The following is a 24471-nucleotide window of genomic DNA, read 5'->3' as shown; positions in this document are numbered from 1 at the left end:
CATTTTGGTTTCGAAACGTACCGAAAAGGTTCTGAAGACTTGTTATGAAAGTTGAAACAATGATTTCTACTAAAGCCCTTTTTTTCTCTATGTGTCTCTTGAGACACTTGAGTTTAGGGAGGTCTTAAATGTTTACATAATTACATTGCCATAACAGCGAGTGCGCTATTTGGATTTATATTACCTGTGATAACATCAAATGTGCAAGTTGAATATCGTATTCATATATTTGACTGTTTTGGCTTTATATTTTGAATAACAATATATCTTATTTTTTCGATTATCAAACATAAGGCGTTATACATTCTGACGAGGTTTTAACTCCTAGAATATTCGTCGACAAGTTTTGTAAGGTTCTGCGGACGGATGAAATTAACAATTTTGTGTAATAAATATTATATTGTATACAGGTTTTCCGTTGACAATAATAATAATAATTGCCTATTGATTGACGGTTCTACTCGGAAGTCTTGTATACCGTGAGATCTGTGTTGATAACGCGCCACTACCAAATAAGAAGATGAATAATCGTTTTTTAAGTTCGGTTACAAAACATTGCTTTTTCGATCTCTCCCGAAGATTGTGAACTGACAAATAACCGCGGGTCGCTGACACAAGATTTCCTTATGAAAAATTCGCAGGCGTGGTACGTATCCTTGGATCTTCCTGGCGCGCAGGTGTCACGAATCTAAATCATAGCGCGCTCGCACAGTCAAGGTGACGAGTTTACAAGCAAAACACACACATTTATATTATTCATATTATTTGGGAAGGGCCTTAAACAGCGACAAAAACATATATTATAATATCAAATTAATGGCGCAATCGTGTTTGTTTTTTATAAAAAAAAAAAAACATTGGAAATAATATCCGATTCTATCTGAACACAGTATGTGACTGACGCTTCCCACCGTAACACATGTTTTGATATTTATTTTCAACAATATACTAATCAACACAAATCGGTCGACGAGTTGTTTGCGTTTAGTGATTTGATCATTTTGTTTTTTTATAATTTATGCTCTATATACAAATGTACACACTGACATCATTTCGTGGTGTGTAATCTCTATTGTTGTTGTCTATGTAAAACTTGTAAGTATGACTTTTTCCCCCATTTATAATTATCGGTAAATAACGACGTTTAGAGTATAGCGTGTTTTTTTTAAATGATTCGCAATCAAATTTTTCAATTTTTTTTTTTGTTTTGTAAAATTGATCTTTATGCATTTTGATCATGTGTTGTCTTGAATCAATCATTATACTCGGATCGGCTTGAACGCGTTAGGAGTTGTATATAATATATGTATTTAGATCAGTATCCAAATAAACTTGCTAACGAACATACATCGGTTCAGTCACTTCTTTTTTTTTTTTTGTTCTATACATTTTATGTTAAAAAACCTTGGAATCCATAAGCTACACATATGTACAATGTCACCGAGGCCAGGACTGGCGTTAATCGTTGGATATTCGATCGAGGTTCGTCCCCCCAGTTATTTATTTATGTATACCGTGTGCAAACAAAGTTACACGGAAAAAAAATGCATAGTTGATCCAACTAAACATTATTAGTCAGCCGAACTAAATGTATATAGTTGTTCCTTTAATTAGAAATTTAGTTGGCCCAACTAAAAGTAGTTGTAAAAGTATTCAGTTATTCCAACTAGAAATTTATCGTGTCCCAATATTAACTAAAATTTTAGTTGGAACAACTATGTATTATTTTCTGTGCACCCACGTCAGACTAGTGCATAACATAATTGTTTTTTTCCTTTTTAAATGGAATGTTAAAAAAATTAGATGACACTCAAAAAACAATATGCGACGTACATCGTCGGTTTTTTTTCTTTATACCGTAATTCAACAACATTTTTTTATTAGTGTAATTAATAATAAATAAAAAATGTTAGTTTTGAAAAAAAATAATGTATTAGACCTATCAGTAAACATACGGAAAAAATACATAGTTGGTCTAACTAAAATTATGGTTAATATATTGAGGCACAATAAAATTCTAGTTGGAATAACTACATTTTTAGCAACTATACGTTGTTTGTTTTCAATGTTATCTGGCAAATTTCGATTACATCGTTTCGCCGTCGTCGAACACTAATGTGGTTATCAATAATAAATAGAATTGGCAAAGTTACAAAATCCATTAACCGTTTTTTACAATATATAATACAATCAAATCTGCTCTGCAGTCCTTCAAATATTTTTTATTTGTTTTCCGTTAATTTACATAATTCAACGGCACAAAAAATCCACATATGTTATATACGCTTGTTTACAATAATAATAATATGATATATTATTATAGGTGTTAAAAAAAAAAAACCTTAAAGTACGCCACAAGAAGTAGAACGACCGGTAAATGACAATCGCGTTATCGAAAGAAAATCCATAATGTCATATTTTTATTACATTATTATAACGTTAATACGACCTAATTCGTTGGGGTTTTTTTTTATTCCCGTGGGACACTCTAAACTCGAGTCTTCCTGTCAGCATGGATTCATGTCGTGTATTATGGCGTTTGTTCGACGGTCGGAAAATATGAAATATTCTAACCCGGCGGTTTTTCGTGTACAGCTGCACATAATAATGTATGATAATATGTATAAATCCAATGAACCGGGAATGAAAAGTTTTTAAGAGCGTTAAGTCCTTGGGAATTATGTGTTATTATATACTTGGGAAATTTGATATTGTTATTGTTTTTGCGTCTCGCTAACCTCTAAAAGTTAATAATAACAAAATATAATCAATTATTATTGCCTCGCCCCGAAATGTGGGAAAATCGTTACCCCGTGCACCGGCCAGGGGATAACATCCCCATTTATTACAAGTCCAAGAAGAAGTAATACATAACAGCTATACAGTGAAACCGGGACAAGTTATTGAAAAACTATTCTCGCTTGTACAGCCTCAAGTTCTCATCCTGTGGCGTTACATAAATATTAATCGAATATTGCACGTTACGCGGATGTGATATTATATTATTTTTCATTGCTATTTCCGCATAGCCGTTCCTACTTGATAGTTGTTGAAAAAATATAAAATTTCTTTTTGATTTTTGACAATAAAAAAACCTCAGGACAATCGAAAACATAAGCACAGGCCTACTCTCAGTTAGTTGAATTTCTTCGCAGTTAATATATATTTTAAAACTAAGACAGTTATAAAGATCCGTACACGCGTATAGTAACGTTTCAGAGGTCGGATACATTTATTAGATTCTTGCAAAACTAACATGGCCGTCGTCGAACATTTGCATAACAATAATTGTATACACACTAAGAAAAATGTAAATTTTAAAATGTTAAATTTTGACCAAAGGTCATATTTAGTAACTAAACCAAAACATGTACCTATTCATTTGTTTCCCTGTATTGCAAAAAAATCAATACCATAAAAAGATTAAGCATACTAATAAATTAGTGGTGCGCTAATTTTCCAAGTACTGCGCTGATTAATTATTCAGTTATTATATACTAGACGGACGTCAACACGTTTTATTTCATGTACAACCCAACAATTCGACGAACAAGACCACTAATCCATAATCTGCTAGGTATGTATAGCTTAGACCACTATTGAGCCGAACTGTTTATACACTTGGGCGATTAGTAATCATAATATAATAACAGCTATATTATTCACTACCATTCGCAGGTAGGTTTGATTACAGATTTCCCATCTGATTTTAAAATTATTTTTCACCGAACACAACACAACGATTGCACCGAACTAGACTTTTTTCTTGTTTTAAGTACACGTTGGCGTCACAATACCTACCTATATACATAATACATAATATGACCTAGTCCGGTTTTTGCTCAACGACCTTGTCGTTTGCCGTCCGCACCCATTTTTTGTTTTTGTAGGATTTCCTAGACACCAGCCTTACAATATAATATTATGCACGTTGCACACCGATTGAGATACATTTTTCATATCCTCCTCGTTCTCCTATCCATCTCCGTCTACTTCCGAATTGGACTACATATTTACTATATAATATAATTAAATATTAATAATGTTTTTTGCCACGACGGCTTTATGGAATATTTTCCTTCTACCCGACGCTCCCGGTAGCAAAAAAAAATAATAATAAAAAAATTCCATATCCAACGTTGCAGTGTTACGCAATTACAAAGACCAACACATCCGCCGGTCGCTCCAAGTATATATATATTATATATATCTGCTCCACTCTGTATCCCTAACCCCCCCCCAGCCTTTTTGAAATGGAAAAACGCACACCATTTAACGCCCGTTCCCTACGAATATAGGGCTTGTGCACACCTCGACTCGCAGTTTTATTGGTCTCTCGACCGTAAAAAAGGGCCTTGTTCTGGCATATAAAAACCATTCACGACTTTTGAAATAATATTGTTGTATAGTATACATATACCTACCACAATTGTAAGGGACAAACCGTTGGTTTTGTTTTTTATCGATCCTACTCACGGCCGTGACAATATTTCATCCTAAATTGGCAATGCTCGGTCCGGATAGCTATATATATATATATATATACATAACATAATAATAATAATATTATTATTATATCTCCAATAGGGCAACCTCCTCGTTATCATGAAATAATAATAACACGCATAAAAATGTTTTTTATGGGTGTGATAGTTTTTAAAGCTGAAGGTGACATTGTTTTACCGCGAAACAATCTTGAGTTAATGCGTCTTCAATATAGAATCTTCAGAATTTAATGATTCAGTAATTTTTTTTCATGAACCAATATCGTTTTAGCTGAAACAAATTACCGTAATAAATTATCATTAAAAATAATATTGTAGGTATTATACAAATTGAAAAAAATTATAAAATAAGGGTAGTTTTTGTAGAGTAAGTTTTAAAAGTTTAACGGTAACCTACGTACACTGTTGTTGTATAACTGACATGACTTCTTTCACATGAGTATATATAAACAATAATGATGTAATGTGGATAATGACCGCGGTCAATAACCAGTTTTTAACAAAAAGTGGTGTGGGTGAATCATATTAAGCTGGATTTCTAGTTAAAGTTTTCAAACGATTTCGCCTCGTGTGTCTTTTCAAGAATTCGACCTTTCTGCGACTACACCCATAAATCATAATCATTTTTTTACTCAAAAATCCTTAACTGACTAATTTAACCGACCGGGACGACTACATCGTACAACAGTCTTGACACAAAACAAGTGACCACCGACCTCGAATCACAATAATTATTCAGCATGAAAATCGTGCTTAATATTTTATCTGGATCGAAAAATCGATTGAAATAATCAGATCCGACCTAAAATAATAATATTGGCCGCCGTCGATTAACATATAAATTCAAACAAAATGGGTAATTATCAACGACAAAAAAAACCGTTCATTGCCGTTTAGGCCACGACCGACGACGGCATTAACAATATTTACACCTACTTGCGTAACTCGACTTGAACTTAGACGAGGTGTTGTACCAAACATAGGCGTAGCACGATGCATTTCTATGGTGGGGGGAGGCTATAGCTGCCCTTAAACGAATTGTGAACGCAGACTTGTTACAGTTGTCTCAAAAGAAAGAAAAAAATGGAAACCTTTTGGACTTTCCATTGAAGGGGCGAGCGTATAAGGTGTCAACTGACAATTCCAAAAACTGTTCTGGAGACAACATTTTAGTCAATATATAATATATATTCAAATGCTTGGAATTTTTTGAATTTTAAGCTCAACACACATTCAACTGTTTTAGTATTTTCCTAAATTGGGTAATATATCCTAACACTTTCATTCATTCAAACTATTTTTATAATTATTCAAATTAAAAACTATTTCACAAAAAAATTCAGTTAACACCTTTATCCGTCCACCCTTTCAATTATGAACGTAGAAAAATTATATAATTTTATTGGGGGGATTATAAGGGCTACAGCCACCCCATTCTGCGTGCCTATAGAGGACTCACTGCCAAAATATTTTCCGTCCCTCTCACCCTGTTCGGTTGTGTATTGTGTTCACGTTTCACAACATCTATATGGTGTGTTTCATAGCGATACTAATACAATATTATAAGAAAAATGGAAGAAATACATATATAAATATAAAGCTCCAATATTGCATGTAGGTCGCCGGCGATGTTGTACGGTTTGAAAACGACAAAAATATTGTGTAACGTGTAAAGTGGACTTTAAATGGAAATTTTTTTCCACCGATTGCGTTCTATACAACAACACCCAATGCTACCGCGGAATACGGAACTCTTGGTGGCGTTTTTTAGGTCAATAAACAGTAGGTTAAACGTATTTCATTATTATACAACAATCTCGGATCGTCTTAAATCCGAACGTGTCTCTTATATTATTATTATATCCCTTCGACAACGGTACCTATATACCGAGCCGGTGCTTTTCGCGTGCCGTTTCCGCGTTTAACATAAGTCAACAACAACACTACACCGCGGTTGAATGATCACACACACACATAACACACAAGTAAATAATATTACATATATGTATATATTATTATCATCATCATCGTTCACTTGACGTAACGTTTATACCCCGTGGCTTCGGCAACCAGTTAGTTCGTTCGGGTCGTCTAGAAAATATAGTGTGAAAATAAACATACATAAACACCGCATATTATTATCATACTGGTTGTATATTATTATATTATATTATGCGCCTTCTTTTCCAATGACTTCCCCCGGAATCGCCGCCTGCATATTGGATTTGTATTGTATATATTTTACTAGCGGATCCGGCCTACTACCGCCGCCGGTTGATATACTTTAACCGATTATCAACCGTTTTGACCGCCCAGGGTATGTACCTACATAAGTACACAGACCGAGTAAGTAATAGTAAGCAAGTCTTCTGGCGTCCCTTGGGTACTTGTATATTATAATACGTACGCGGACGGGTAAACTCGGGGTAGGTTACAATTAAAACGCATTTGAATAATTTAATGTCGTTCTGTCGTTGACTATAATAATATATATTGTACAATTATACTCAATGGTTCTGTTCAGTGTTCACTGTGATAACCATATAAGACTATCAGTGCGGACAATTCGCATAATCAATGATTAACGCTAAAAAAAAGTGCGCATATCTAAAACAAAACAAAAACATACTATTCCTAACTCGTTCAGTAGTTCAGTAGCTGACATAGTGCTGACCCTTCGTAAAATGTATTTTATTGAGATATTAGTTTTATTCAACAACTACCTCTCGATGCTTACAAAATGAGCATGTATAGAATGTCAGCTGTTTAATATATTACAGTAAGTAAAAAAAAAAATTAATTTTTCACCTCAAAATTCACACAAGGTGTCATTACTCCTATTTTGATCTTTTTTTTTTATCCATTGATCGAAAAAAAAATGTGACCTAGCTCCTTAATAAATAGGAGGGAGTATGATGTCCTCATAAGTATATTTGCTTCTTGTTCCGAAAATTGTCAAGTTTGGCGTTCGCTGGGTAGGTATTTCGTGTTTTCGGGGCGGTTTTGTTTTCGAAACTTCAGCTCTGAAATATCGTTTATTGGGATCTTATTTCCTGAGGGTGCGAAAAGGGCTCTAGGTGTATAATGTTGTGTACATACACTGTTCTCTAATAATATGGTCACAGCGCCGTGTATTGTGTTTATCCTCCGACGATAAATTAACTATATATAGCTGATATTTATTTTACAGTGCGTACGAGCAGAACGTGTTTCTACGTCTTAGACACAAGACGGTCGTTTGTTTTGATACCGCCGCCGCCTTGTTTACTGTTTACCACAACATAATATTGGACGGCGAGTGTTGATTTTGTTTGGTCGCGCAATAAAACGCGTGGAAAGTATTCCAGAGGCGTTTTCAACGGCAGCTATCCCCCCCTCCCGTCTATAAACACTCTTACTAAGACTTGTTTTTGTGCCCGCCAGATTGGCAAAATTCGACCTCGAGAGCCCGCGCAATCGTGCAAGGACCCCGAACCCGGATTAAACCCTCGAGAAGCAAAACTACTTTGTCTCTGCTCCTCAAAAAAAAAAAAAAAAGTAATCATAATTTAGGTCTAAATTTCGGAAGTGTTAGATTTTTAATAATATGTCATTAAATAGTAATTATACTGAAATATATTAGGTTATGACTAAGTTCTCATTTTTCATTATAATATTATATTTTGTAGTAATAATTATAACAAATTGAAATCAATCAAATAGTAATAGAAAAAACTCTATAAGATTGCTGTGAATCAAAAACCTTTTAACGTTTGTTCAAAACTCACTTTTTGTACAACATAATTTTTAGTCGACAAAATTATTACATACGATAGAAATTATCTTGTGAAAGCGAAGATCTATTCTTGTTTTTAACCGATCAACTTAGAAAACGCAATTTCAGCAGAACAGTTAGCTACAGGTATATAGTCAGATATTATATAATATATTCTAATGGAAATGCGAATATTAGGGATAATAATATTATTACATTCATCCGTCGCGTCAGTTTGAAAATTGCATGTATATCGAATTCTGGTTTACTTTGATGCCGAAATTACTTGTTCATAACATCATTTTTATACGCCGTAATAAATAAATCCAGTTAGAAATAAAAAAATGTTTAAGATCCATTAAACTTGATGATACTTGTGTGTAATTTAAAACTAACGATCCAATGGGCCCGTTACTTGTATGAGCCCCGAGCATGTGCCCCCCCCCCTTAATCCGGACTTGTACATAGCTGCTATAATAGTATACACCGTATTGCAATTGTCGACATATTGTACTGAGCGACGTCACGAGTGCAATTTTAGCTTGTAAAAAAAAACAACAAGAGTGGGCTTAATTAACGCTGTACAGTGCAATATGATACACAATATCCGTCCTCTGTGTACACGCGATGCCCTACCGAAGGAAAACTCTCCGGACAGTGAAATTTCACTATGTATTTTATTTTGTTTGCATACAAAGTTTGTAAATAAAGTTAATCTTTTTCTGACCGGATTGTGAGTACATATGGATGCACAAGAAAAAAGCGTTTTTGTCCAAATTGTTGCAAAAATATAGTGTTTGTATTTACATAGAACCGTGTTTGGCGCCGTTTCATCTTTAATAGAAAACTCGTAACAGTTGACATGCTAAAAATGAAAATAAATCAGTTCCACACATGATTTGAAGAGGAAAATAATAATTATGCTATGCCTTAGTATGACGTGGGTGTTTATTGATACCTAGGTCTAATAAGTTTATTTTTTTTTAATTCACATTTTTTAAATGTTTTTAATTACTCAAAAAAAATGTTGTTGTTGGATTACTGTATAAAGAAAAAAAACCGTCGATGGATGTCGTATGTTTTTTTTTAGTGTCATCTAATTTGTTTAACATTCCATATATGGCCACTGTAGATAATGAGAAATGATAGATATTTTATTATATAATAATAACTGACCAATAATAGTTGAAAACAACAACAGTCAAAAACGTTGTAAATAGACGCTATGATAGTATAATAAAAAAAACCTAAAAGTTTTCTTATTGCTGTACTAATTATTAATGTACGCAATAGATTCTTCAAAAAATTGTCTATACCGAATCCCTTATGTTATAAGAGTTAAGACAGCAACCACAAGGCAAAAAAAAGTTATGTGAATCATTAAGTGTGCCCCGATAATATATTATTATAATGATATGTATATAATCTATTTACATATTGTAAACATATAGTGTATGTCTGTTTAATTTTTAATTATAGCGTGGAATATAATATATTAATTAAACCTATTGTTTTGACGTGACATAAACCATTACCGATTGAATAGTTTTACAACCAATTAAAGTAATGTAAGTATTATAACTATAACTACCTTACCGCACCGTTGCTCACCCATACACTAAATTATGCGGTTCTAAATCGATACACGATGTTGTTAAAGCCCGTTCACATTTAAATGTAGGTTAAATTCGGTTTAATTTGCCCCGTTCGTTTATAGTCACCTCATTACGTATAACGATAGGATGGAACACACACCATGAATTATAAGTATATTTTTTTCATTGATTTTGCTTTTCTTGGACATATCCTTTTGAGTAAAATAACGTTTAAACATGATTCCGTTAAATGAAACGCAATTGCATAAAAATTGTTTTTAGAAAAACTGCGCAAAGGGAAGGATGGGGGGCAAGCCGTAAGTGATTACTTGTCACCTCTCCACTAGAATGCTCCACAGGGGCACTGGTGCAAACTTTACTGTCTGTTCCTAGGAACCGCAAAACTGTTACCGGTATAATTATTATTTACGGCTTCTATTGTAAGTAAGTAGTACTCGATTGTTCGGAATCTTAAATTAGCTGCGGGCAATTGGTCGCCACAAAAGTTAGTGTAAACGGTAATCTGATAATAACTTTGTTATCTGTGAATTGTATACCACCATAACGGGCATAATTATACTAAAAACGACACCTTACAAGATACAAGATGCGTGTAAGAAACGCAAACGTTTTTTAGAAACAAAACAAATAAAAAATCACTGATGCTGTGTGTGTGTGTGTGAACGTGTTTTGTATTCTATTTGATGTATACTTACTCGTTTTAAGTCACAACCGAATCAGAGGTTGTACATAAAGTAAAAAAAAAAAAAAATTATATATGACGTGCTATCATTACAATATTAATATGGCGTTCAACAGGTGTCGAAAAATTAGAACAATAACGGTTTGGTAATATTTTGTTTGGAGAAACGCCAAACCGCGGCGGGTGGAGGGCAAAGCGGCAACCATTTATCTTAAGTCCGAAGTGTAAAAAAAAAAAATAAAGTCAAATAGGGCTGTTTCAAACTCTGACGGGACACTGCGGCCAATGAATAATAATAATATTCGAACCTTATCTTAAACTTTGAACGATTTTTCAAAGTTTTGCCGTCGTGGTAATTGAATGAGGGTGGCGTTCCGCGTTTCAATTTGTATCAGAGTTTTTTTTTATAGACACAGACTGTATTAAATCTGCTATTGCGGTTGGCAATATTGTCGTCTTATATGATGGAGTCCATCAGTATATTGTCTTTGGGTAAAATTTGAGAATTATAAAAGTATTATCTGTAATGTTATCATGTAATTTTGTTTCTGTAGGGAAAATATAAATAATATTATATCCGAGCTGTTCTCTGTTACCTGTTTAGCTTATTTTGAATTGGATAATTATACTATACTCGCCCACTGTGTAAATATTGTTTTACATTATGATGTCTACTATTACAGTGTGGAAATCAGTTTCTTTTTTTAATAATGTCTTAACAACCAAAGAGTTAATATCCGCCCACCGACCACATTTTCAGTATTTTATTTTATTGGCAGCCGGCTCGAACTTGGGGCGCGGTTATGTACATTTTACACCGTTAGCCGCTTATTTATTTTGAGGGGAATTACACCGTTGAATCGGTGGTCAGCGGGCGAGTGAAGGTTAGGTAAGTTGTGTTAAAGGGGAAGAAGTAACGGCGTGTGCTATTCGTTGTTGGCTAGATTTTTAATTAACGTCGCCTTGTCGTCCGAACAGGCCTTTCCCACCTGGGAGAGTGTAACCGCGATCGATACATGTGCCGTAGTAATGAAATCAGTGAATTTCATTTTGAGCCAAACTATAAAACTATACTAATGCACTAGAATTGTGGTTCGTTGACCCGTTTTCGCCAGCCGGAGGTATCGGATTCGGTTTCGTGTTTCGGATTACTTACTATTTGTACTATCAGCGGCGGGGCTTGACTTGAGCTTTTGATGCCTTAAGACCATTCGCGGTCTTGGAACCATATAGCATTGCATTCACCAGGACCCGCCAAAATTATTTTCAAAACAAATCCAAACTGATTGATTGTATTGGCTTTTAATTTTAATATAATACAAGTTGCACGGAATACAAGTTATAAACTTCAGACCTGAAACTGCTCTCTGCCTTATCATCACCCTCGTTAGCTTATAGGTTATTATGAGTTATGCGTGGCTTAAGACAAATTTAACTAAAATTGGATGTTTTTTTAATATTGTAAAAAACTTAAATTATTCATTTTTAATTCATATTTTGTATTTTCTCGACAAGCTCTTTTTAATGAGCTTAGATTCAACTATCAATCTCGTATAATTGATGTGTATTATCTTATATTAAAGCTAAATATCTATCTTCTATCAATCTATTTTCTCTTTTTCCTATTCAATTGGATTCAACTAGATTTTTCAAAAATCAAGGAAGTAAAAAAGAAAATCTCAACAAATAAACCATGTACTATGTATGTAAACCCGACCAATTAGTCCATCGCCGTAAGAGATTATTCGATACACGGTTTAACCACCACCACGGTTTAGGGTTGGCGTTTTCTTTGTAATGTCCGTGTGATTCGTCTAAGGGGAGGGGGAAGGAAATATCGTAACAATATCTACAAAAAAGCGGATCGCGCCGTTACGGCTCATTTATTTTTAATCAAAACCGTCTTGGAATAATTCAATTTGCCATCCGGCCGCCGAACAGTGTGATTTAATTAAACACGAAAGAAAAATCTGATAAAATAAAAAAAAACTATCCATCCCGTCTACGGCGGAAGTGGCGGAGGGCGAGCTGGACAATCTGGCTGTGAGGTTTTATGTGCTGCAATACATAACATTAATATTCAACGGGTATTCCGATTGGCCGAAAGACAATTAAAACAACGTTGCTTTGTCGGTTCCTTATTACATACATTTTGACCCTAAGTATATATTATATATAATATGGACGGATACGATTCGCCAGCCATCGACCATTCATCAAAACTAAGGGAAAAAACAGACGCACGAGTCGTCGCGCCGGTACGGCTGCCGCCATGTAGGCAGAAACGATCAATCTTAGACAGGAGAGATGAGAGACAAGTGTGTAAAGTACAAAAACAAAAGAAGCAAACATTTACGCCACCGGGTCAAGACGATTTTTCATAATAACGAGCAATTTTTTTCTCATTGAAATATTCGTCACAAAACGGCAATGGGATGGCGCATCGACGAAGATCTCTTGGGCAGAGTGTGAGTCTGAGAGCAGAGAGTGTGATCAGCCTTATAAATATAATATCACAATATACACGTTGGGTATAAATACCAATTTATATCTAGGTGATTGGACACATACTGTGCCATAACAGTCTACTTAGCAGAAGGTGTCATAGAGGGGAATAATAACAGGGGCGACCAGCGCCACTGGACTACATTAGTCAAATAGTAAGAGACATGGACATTTTTCATCGACAATACTTCAATAGCCGAATGTAGTGATTTCCACTTATTTTTGTGAATTACTAACTAATAGTATACATGTTCACATAAATTATAGCTTAACGTCGAGTTTTAGTGAAAAATTGCCTACACAATGCGCCTTAACAAACGCTAATGTAGAGGCCCCTTAAAGGAGTGGCGTCCGTGAACACTTATAAGACGATGCGCTATCGCGGACAACACAAATCTTGAAACTCATTTGCCAAAAGTTGGCAAATTTATGAGTTTGGCCAAAACGGTAAGCCCTTGGGCCAAGATACACGGGATTAGCGAGCCCGCCATTTTGTTGTTTTGCTTGGACAAACGACGATAATGATTGCGGACGACCTAAATCGCTTTAATTGGGGAAGGCGGGGGCGTAGGGAGGATTAAACTTTTCGAATTAAATTTCAACCGGACCCGTAGGATTTTTCCGCCGTGCAATATTGTGCGCTACACGAGCGAAATCTATCAAAAAAAAAAAAATAGTTTTCCCGGTTAAATATACTAATTAGTATTCATATTTTCTTCACGGAGCATCTTAAGCCCTTCTCGACGAGCTCAACGCGTCCGTGAACGCCGTCTGAAGTAATTATTTTAATTTTTTTTTATACTCAGCCTGAGGCAAACCCCCCCCCCCCCCATGGCTAAGGAGATTCGTCGAAACGTCTCGTCTCTCTTCGATGACGTGCTAAGACAAGATAATATTATCCGATAACGTGTATTGCCGGTACTTAAATAACGGCTAATCAGTGTCGGTACATACAAAAAATAAATAGCTGAACAAACGCGACGAGGCTCTTTCTTGTGGCCCACTCAGTGTTTTGACAACTACATAATATTATTATACTAATACGACGTATCAATCAAAGACTAACGTCCGTCCAGCACTACCTACATCATATATTTTATAATAATATAATACATTATGACATGTGTTTACCCGACGATAATCCGCTCATATATTGTGATTTCAGAAGAAAAAAAATCGTATAGTAACTTAATGGCGTTCAAGTGTTTGTTTTTACTATACCATACTTTACTCGTTAAAGACGATGACGATGACGACGACGAAAAAACACTTACCGTCATGTTAACATAATAATATTATTTGTATAACCGTCGGGCGCAAACAATATGAGATTTTGATTTGCTTCGTTTCGACTTAAATAGTATAAAACTAATAATTGTAATTCGACCGACTAAAGTGAATCGGCCGGTGGCAATTAACGGATCGTTAAATACCAGATTTGAATAGCTGTTTTCGGTAATGACTATGTAACAAAAAACAAAAACCACAATATATAGCTTATATTATGTACAATGTATACAAGGTGAGCATTTTATCGTGAATCACTCAATATGTCATTGGGTTTAATTTTAATAACTTAATTTTTTTCCATATCCATTTTATATACAGTGATTTCATTTTTCCATAATTTTTTTATTTTCCTACCCCTTCCCAAATTAGTTTTTTTTATAGCAACTTTTGAAACTTAAATAGTAACGCATACATTTCATTAAATTTTTAATTTGAGAATAATTACTGAAAAGTTTAACTGGTCGATAATCAGTTTTGGAAAAATATTTTTGAAGTTTTTGAAATTTCAAGTTTAGGGCAGGAGGAAAGGTAGAGTTAGTATTATTTTCATATGCGCAAACTTCCCCTCCCGTCCTAACTTTAAGACTTATTGACTTTAAAAAAATTTCGTTCAAAACTGGTTGTCAACCAGTCGACATTTTTACTTCAATATTCTCAATTTAAATAGTTAATAAATATATAAGTTACCATTTAAGTTTAAAAATTGATAATAATAACTATAAAATAATTAGTTTTGGAGGGGTAAAAACAAAAAAAACAAAAGATGTGCAAAGTTGAGATCACATTGTAGAAAAAAACTAAATTAAAATTCTCATTAAACCCTATGGTATATTAAGTGGTTCACGATAAAATGATCACCCTGTATAATAATATAGTACCATTAGTCATAATCATAATATTACAATAATGATAATTAACCCACCGCTCTCCTGCGTGTAATAACAATAATAATAATAATAATTTACTAACTTCGATAATTATTATTTCATAATTAGTCTTATATTAACGCTAATTTAACCGAGTTCCATTAACGACTGTTTTGCGCCCAAATCGCACCACGATATAATACATTATATATAGACATGAAAAAGTTAAATGTTTTTTGATTTTTTTTTTGTTTTTTTTTCTAGATTTGTGTGCAGTTTTTGTTTCGGTTTTTCTAGTTAACCTAGCTTTTCGTAGACCGAGACGGTAAAACGTAGCGTACAATTTGTTTGCCCTTTTTAAGAGACACGGTATTGTTACAATAGCGTCGGAGTAACAATATAATAATATTATATTCTTATTGTCACGGTGTGATGATGTCTGCGAAGATGTTCGGTCGCACCGGCTTCGGGCCGTAGTCCGGACTTGTTGTGTGTTGTACTCGTGCGACACATTGGGAAGACATCGGAGACACAGAAACCTTTTCACTGTGGTGTATAATATATAATACATAACATAGCTGTGTACCCCCACACACACACATACACAAATTGTATTGTATATTTTATTAAAACATGGAAGACCTATACATTTCTACGACGACGGCCGCGGCCACCAACAACAACGTGATGGACGACTTGCCCAAAAAGAAATGGAACGGCGGTCTGACCATCTTGAAGGAACACGCCGTGGTCGATGAGTGCTACAGAGAAGACGGCGGAAAACCGCCTATCCTGCCGGCAGACGACAAGCGAAGGAACCGCAGGAAGTCCTGGCAAATGGGACGTTTGGACAAAAAGCGCAGGAAGAGCGTGTCCGTGCTGTCGCCCATACCGGACGCGGAACAGTGCGGTCTGGCTGGCAGTTATTACAAGACCAAACGACCAAGCTGGTGGAACATCTTCACTGCCGACCATTGGCCTCGGTAATTAACATATAATAACTATAACAATAATAGTATATATAAATCCCGAGCAAAAGGGACGGGGGAGGTGATGTAGTTCTTTTACTGTACTATGGTAAACTAGAGCTGCAAATTGTACACTCTACACACGGTTACTATATATACCTGACTAAACATAATTATATATAATTCTTATCTTCAAACTGCTAGGTAGAAAATAATACATTTAAAAATAAAAAATATTGAACAGAGTATGTAGGTACATTATTAAAATGTTATTCGTTGAGATTAAGGATTGGGTTTTGAATTTTTTTTTTTGGGGGGGGTCGCTAAAATCCCTCTAGCACCCTCAGAGTTGCGCCTATGTATACTGGTAGTAAAAATGCTTCAGGAGGTATGGTGGCTTTTAAATTTAAAAAATTTGTCTAACACATAAATTGATAGTGTGTAGATAGCGCCGTTGTAGCAGCGGCCTCTAGCCAAAACGATTCGGTTGTCATAAACAATTGTGGTTTATTAGCAAGGCTAGTATTTACCACATGATGGTAGATCACGCAGCTCGCATACTATTATCATACAATTATTATGCTATATTATCTATAAGTTTGCACGCTTGTATAGTTTTTAATTATTAATGATGTCACCGGACTATAACGACCGTATCGTTTTCGCACAACTGTTTGCATTCGTTTAATAGCCTGCGGCAAATATCAAACGATTTCAGAAAGTTTATGCTTAATAATTTCTTTTATCGACGCAATGATTATTTTTTATTATGTCCCCGAAGGACAACGCCGTTGTTGGCTAAGTATACTTCATATGCACATGCATTTTACTTTATTTTTCTACCAATCCCGCACAAAACATTTAGAAAATATAGATAATATTTAATAGGTTTTTGTTGATATTTCTTAAACTCCTGTCTGGGTTGTAGGGCTTAGAATAAGTTAGACGACAGTACGAATTAATGAGTATTAATTTTGTTTCGTCTTAATCAATAGAAGTAGCAAGTTTGTATTGAAAATGTAAAAAAAAAACACTATTACCGCCCTCGAGGCTGTAAGCGCGCTCATTCGACAACACCCCCAAAATACTTGAGAAGTCGTTAAGGGCATCGCGCTACACTAAGACTTCCTAAGCTCCAGTGTTTTATCTTTTGGACTTAACCGGGACCGTCGTATCCTGAACAGCGATTTTACCGTTTCAATTTAAACAAATCCCGTTTCGCTCATGTACTCGATACCTCTCCTTGTATACTATACATATGACGTATATTATACTGTCGTTAGTTTACAAGTACCTACGCATTGTTCTCGCTACATCAATTATTGTTACACGGTCCGGAGTCTCTGTGTGTGCATATAAGAAGATTTGTTCTCTTTTTCTGAAGACGACGTCGCGTGTATTGTACAAACCCGTATATACTATTCGCCCCTTAATAATATAATCCCTGACCCGTAAACTCTATGAACATAATATGGTGGCTCGTGGGTCCTACGTGCTCGGCCTTGGACAGTTATAATAAATGATACATAGTATCCACTACAGATGATAATATTATTATTGTAGTAGACAATCTATATATACCACCTTAATATAGTAGTGTGCTTATGGCCCCGAATCGCCCAATACCGACATGGATGGTTGTATAGAGTTACATATTATGTTATGCGGTCTCGCCTTTCTACCTAATATGTTCGTGTACAAATATCCACAAAAGCACATTCTATATAATAGCAGCGGTCGCCTAATTCGAATGGGTCAGCTTGCGCAATTCGTCCGTACATAGACGATAATGATGGGATAATATTATATAGTTTTGTAAAGTCATCGTGGGCACAGCTACTGTTTGCAAAAGCGAATAATATTTGTATCTTGTTGAAAAGGTAAGGTGGTAAACTGCGCTAAATGCGACTTTTTAACCGAGATATAAAAATTCGTTACTCAATAAAAACGTATTCAATTAGGTATACGGTATATTTATATATATATATATATATATATATATACATTATACAACGTTAAAAATAAATTAACTTATAATAAACACAAAACAGAACTCACGCCGAGAGCCTTCCATGTCTATATTTTTTACGGTTGCTGTGAAATGTCATCTAAAGCCTGACGTTTAGCTAACTTTTTGTCACTCTGGTTAATTATTTACCTTCAATCTTTTTATTGCTACAGACTTCATTTGATCCGATATGGACATAATGTAGGAATTACTTGCTTTATTAGAAGTTTTCATGCGTGGTTTACAATACACTCATTATCATACTGATAACATATTATTTTGGGGCGCAGTTTACCGTTGCCCAATAATTATTGCATTTGTCTATACATACGCTGGTTTTGTGTGCAGACGGTTGATTAGAACACAATATAATAATATATGTTACCATTACTATATAGTGCTTGTCGTTTAACGATTTCTCAACCTTTGACAAACGAGATGAAAAAAACGGTGGAATATATAATAGTGGGCAGTGTTGGGCGAACACGAACTTTCGAATAACGCACCGTTCGAATGTGTGAAGTAACACTTAACAGTGTAGATATTATATATTTTAACAGTGGTGTGCATACATATGTTTTTGCGTTATACTTTTCTAAAATCGTCCTTACCCCGACCAGGTAAGGGGAAACGGTTAAAAAGTGGCATTAGAAAATGTATAGAAATAGGGATTTTTATGCTCTTTGAGCCCTCGTCTTAACAAAATTAACCGTACACTAAGAAACGTGCTTTCTTAACGAACATTGACTTATTCAAATTTATAATAATACCGTCGCTTGTTAAGTTATCAATAATTAAACGAATAAACGAACATATTATATTCGTATATAACGTACTTAGTTTCATTGGAAAGTTGACTGCGTTTTGCATACCTACTGATCAGAAATCGGCTGGTCTCCCGAACTTTAACCATAGTCCATAGATTAAAATAGATACTATAATTAAACAATGCATATGGAAGTTGAGACGGCCAGTAGCCCTTTTTGTAGTTAATTTTTCTGCCAATAAGGCTCAGAACGGATTTCAAACATATGTCTTATTTTGTCTTTAACTATGCCACACGTTTCCACCACCCTTGCCACCATTGAGTGCTTCCGGTAACCCAAATTCACACTAAAATATTTGTGTTGTATGCATTGTTTATCTATAGTACCTATACATTTAAGTCTTTGCTATTACCTATACTTAAACTTGGTAGAGTTATTATTATTATTATAGTTGTTATATTTTCGACCTCGCGTTTGTTTCCTATCGTCGAAATCGTTTTGACACGTGGTGGCGCTCAAATGTAAGGCGTGTCTGTTCATTTCAAAATGTTAGGTTTTCCGATTTCCACAGTTTTATGCGCTTTTGTTGTCTATTTTATGTAATATAATTATATACCGCCCGATGGAAATCCACGGTACGTCTCATTAAGCCCCACGGTGGGCGGCCGTCGCATCGTCGACATTTTAAGCCATCCGGCCGGTCCGTCGTTATTGACGAAGGTCGTCGTTATGTCGTCGTCCGTGTGGTCTAAATAGTAAATTCTAATATATATCTAGTACGCATTATAAATTATAATAAAGCCATTTCACGCTAATGGTGTAAAATATAGCATTCCGGTGAGAATTTTCGACCCTGAAAATCAGATAGATAGGATAGAGAGATAGGTACACGCGGATAGTATAGCCGAAATTTGCAAACGGAATAGACATTTTCATCATTAGAGAGCGATAGAGATAGAGACATGGGTTTCATTCATATATTATAATAAATATTATTTATTATTCGGCGTTCATTTCCCCTTGACGTTTTTTGTTTTTGTTTTTCATCCCGGCCGTATGATATACATATTTTTATTATCTCGTTTGTCAAAACAGGAAACGACCGACAGGTCTAGTGTGCCCGACTTGCATCGACGACAATAATAGCAAGTCCGACGACGACGTTAACTCTGCTTAACCCTGGGCCGACTTGCAAGTCGAACTCGTACACCCATTTTGTGTTGCCGTCGTTACTTCTATTATAATATTATTATTGCACCGTAGTAAAACTATTCATTCGGATACGAATTACAAAAATATTATGTTGTTTTACTACTATTATAGTATATATATATACATACTATACGTGAACGGCATCGAGACGGATTCAATGGCGGCCGCCACAAACAAACAAAAATGTATTTATTTTGGTTGCATTTGCGTTTCGGATGCAACTTACGGCTAGGACGTTTCGGTAGGCTCGTTTGTGTTGTATTGTAAAAAAAAATAGACCGTCAACGATGAAAGAATTATGAGTGTGTTAGGCACGATAAATGTATCCGTCTGTATACCGTTAAGAAAACGGTGGATTTTGGTATATAATACAGAACTTTGGCTGGCACAAATCCAACGGGGTTAGGCCCCAGTGGGTATTGCACCACAGTCACGTCTCACCCTCTGACGACCAAACTTAGTTATGCCAACGTCATTCGAGTGTAGATTGTCTCCAATTATCTTATTAGCTGTTACATTTGCCGTCTTATTTACAGCAGCAGGAACGCGGTAACCATACCGAACCTTTCCACTTCAATTACCATGCGTTCAATCGCATAAACCTGTCAACATATTATCTATTATACATATACATATATATATATATATATATATATATATATATATATAAGTATAGACGGAAGATTAGCTGGGTACGCACGAGTGAAGACCCCGGATTAGCATCAAACCCTCCCCAAACCCCGCTATCATAATATTCTCTATACTGTTAACACTTGATAGGGAAAACAACATGATTAAATCATAATATTGTGTTAACTGCGCGCGACCGTTTTGCTTTTTGACTTGAAAAAAAAACATTCGTTTGATATTATGCTAAATAAGCGACCGTCTTGAAACGTAGCCGTATAATTGAATTTATCTTTATACATATATATCTGATGATATATATCTCATGAATCTGATTTCAACGAAACGAAATGTGTATATATATATATATACTAACAAGCAGTTAACGAAGTTAAATGTTGTTCGAAAATAATGTTCATTTGGCGTTATAATCTGTGTAAGTGTAATTATTTATTTGCGAACAACAAAATATACATGCGTTTTAATTAAAATTTATCGGTCGCCTGTAAAATAATTTCCGTTTGATTCATTTACTGCGCGCAACGTACACTATGAAATGTATTATACATAATTGTATTATTTTACCGCATAATTTATTTGTTTGAGCTGGTCCTGTGTCAAGCAATAATTAATTCATTAGAGTATATTTTATAAAAAAAAAAAAAACTTTTGAATCTTTAACGGTAACGTACTTATACTTTATTAATTTTTCAAATTAAGAATAATTGAGTAAACATTTTAACTGGTCGGTAACCGGTTTTGGGTAATTATTTTTAAAGTTATATCTAAAGTCAAGGACAGGAGATAACCCTGTGACAATATCGTGTGAATCAATTAAAAAAAAAATCACTCTGTATAATATTATCTATATTATCTAGCTGCATGACGCGTCATAGCTAGTTTGTAGAATTCGAACTGTCAACCTCTTGAAAACTACTATAGTAAATCAATTATTACTTGAAGTTGAAACGTTCCAAAAATGCTCGTCATCGCGTACACTTATATGGAGTCTATGCCAGCAGTTGTTGAAAACATTAAAAGATTATAAACGTTATACTGGCAATAAAATACTATAATAATATGATAATAATAATTACTCGTGTTTGTTAATGTGCATTTGGCGCCTACCTATTACACATTATTAAAACGAATCGACGTTATGCACTATGGAAAACAAAAAATATTTTCATTAGCAAATTCAATTTTATTACTTGGTATTGATTTTTATACTTCCACTCTAGTTTCTGGTTAAACTTGTTCTGGGACAGTTTAAAAATGATTCAATAAAAAGGAAGTATTATAATGTTGTATACTATCAACACAAACTAAATAGTCTGTGATTTAATTTGAAACTGGTTGTACTTGTAATATCGTGTGAATTAATCTGTTCCTGGTTTCATGTTTTCTTTTTAGCAAACAAAAATATATTAAAATATGTAGGTACAAGTTGCTATTGCAATAAACAAATACTTTTACTTTTTAGCCTTAAAAATCACGACTTCACTGAAATCATCATTAGTAATAAAACAATACTGTTTTGAAATATAGCACATCGAAAGAGTTTTTCAAAAATTGTTGTAATAAAAAATTGTTAAGTAAAACTGACCGAAGAATATAATACAATTTTCTACTTATTAACATAAAAGCTTTTTTTCCTGGGTGATTTTTTATCACTTTCGGCTTCATTATTATTTACTAAAACCTGACCTCACTGACTTCTTATATGCTATGTTATCTTTTACTGTTACCCATCACGCAAAGTCGTATTTTGCATGTTTTGCCCCTAAATTGCACAGCTAATGGTTTTTTTTTTAGTTTTAATATTGACCTGACCTCTCACCGGTGGTTGACCTCCCTCCACTTCCCCCCGTGAGATAAAATCGTGTAATAATTTTGTTATAAATTTTGTTTCTATACTAAACATTGAATATTTGAATGATTAAAAAGTTTACAAAATTACTGAAATCAATGTGCACATGTGATCAATTCTGTATACGTTTTTATTTTAGTTACTCAAAGTAATAACAACTTTAGAAAATTTTAACATTTTCATAACTTCACCAAATAATAAGATTATTCAATTAACACAGTATATACATATTCCACTGTAGGTTGTTCAGTCTAATTTTATCAATTCCAACAATTTTTCAAATAACATGTTTTTTTCTTCAAAATTTCAAAAAGTTTATCACTTATAAAAATAACCATTAGTCGCTATGTAGGTATACCTCACCACAGTCATTCTAGAACATGTTATTATTGTATTCTAATAATGTATTTCTTGTTTAATTTGGACGATGCGTATATAGCTCACGCATAAGATTGTTACTATGAGTTCGGAAAACGTTAAACACCTGTAGACTATCAGATTTTATCCGTTCGTCTTAAATTTTAAGCGCAATCACAAATTTCAACTCGTTTTCTGTACTTACAAAGTTTATAAAAAAGCAGAACCCGATTTTCACGTGGTTTTTGTAGTGTTATAACTTATAATTATTATTGTCATAATTGATGTAGTTCAGCTTGTGGTGTCAGGTGTGTTTGATACATTTTTAACAAGTTTTCTGGCTCGAGTACCATAATATTCAACTATAGAAAGCTCAAAGTTTTAATATAGTTTGCCGGTCAACTTAATGGTAAATGTAGAACAAAATATGAGTTTAGATTTTCTGTCGGAGAAACTGTTTTGGAATAATTTCAATTTTCTTTTCGTTGGTCGAAACGTTTTAATTTTCCGGTTTGAGAGTATGAAAACTTTTTTTAAAAATGTTTTTCGTTTTTTGGTTAGCTTTTCGCGTTTTCAATATTGTATTTTTCAGGGTTACCCGGTTTGGTCGTTGTAAAATCATAAATATGTGTGGAATATAAAGTATAAAGGTTGGACCTAGGCGCGTTGACTTTTGCCGTAAGCGCTTTATGCTCGGCTATCCGCTATCGTTTAATTTAGTCAGCAAGTCGGTTGGAAATCCACTCGACAACAACATTATTATAATGGTAAAATATTATCGTAAACGGTATTGTAGTACTAGTTTATTATTGTTGTTGTATATAATATTATAAACGGTTGTATTGCTTACCTACCTAATAGCGTTGTTGTCGTCGTAGCCGGTTATCATAGCCGGCTATATACATATTTTTAACGCTTTGTTGATAAGAAAATATAAAAACAGCTGAGATGGGCTACTGCCCCACGCCGTGTGCCTGTTGCATTGTCATTAGATTTTTGATCGGTTCGCTTAAAAACGCTGTTGTGAACGACCACGATGAGTTTCAGTAGTGCGAGACATGTCCCGCCGGTCTAACTATTGTGGTGATATTACTATTATTATTATTATTATTATTATCGTGTTAAGCATTTGCTGCGGTTTTCCATTCGACGGTGGTCAGAATGATGAAATTTTTCAACAGGTAATGCACAAAAAAATACTACATCCCTTTTCTTAATGTTTTGTAGTTTTATTCTTTATAAGTGTCGACGATTCTATATAAACCGTGTCTACGCGTGTAGTAGTGTAACTCAACTAGGATTTTGTCCGCTCCCAAGTCGTACACGATATTGTGTTTGGTGTAATGTATTACATATTTTATTGTTTGACGGCACCCGAAAGCGCATTATTATTATTTTTTTGTTGTTGTTGTACCGACGGATTAGACTTGGCGAAAACAAGAGT

General features: G+C 34.5%; 1 protein-coding gene across 7 annotated transcripts in view; it reads left to right on the top strand.

Moving 5' to 3' along the window:
- The window catches only part of LOC126841027 (TLD domain-containing protein 2), a 115639-nt gene that overhangs the window by 32435 nt on the left and 58733 nt on the right, over positions 1 to 24471 (top strand). For 5 of the 7 annotated variants that reach the window (XM_050577217.1, XM_050577220.1, XM_050577219.1 and 2 more), the window contains exon 2: positions 15483 to 16201. The exons of 1 other annotated variant lie outside the window; for it this stretch is intronic. In XM_050577217.1, coding sequence (XP_050433174.1) covers positions 15852 to 16201 — 350 coding nt within the window. In that variant the 5' untranslated portion in view covers positions 15483 to 15851. Of the gene's footprint in view, positions 1 to 15482; positions 16202 to 24081; positions 24209 to 24471 lie in introns of those variants that run through there. One more of the 7 variants, XM_050577223.1, reaches the window with a different exon arrangement.

The sequence above is a fragment of the Adelges cooleyi genome, unplaced genomic scaffold (assembly GCF_023614345.1).
Source record: "Adelges cooleyi isolate 19-005CV unplaced genomic scaffold, UGA_ACOO_1.1 ACOO_flye_CR_arks_rails_tigmint_CR_PRNA_376, whole genome shotgun sequence".
NCBI classification, from domain to species: Eukaryota; Metazoa; Arthropoda; class Insecta; order Hemiptera; family Adelgidae; genus Adelges; species Adelges cooleyi.
Note: the sequence above shows the minus strand (reverse complement) of the source record. Positions and strands in the feature narration are given on the sequence as shown.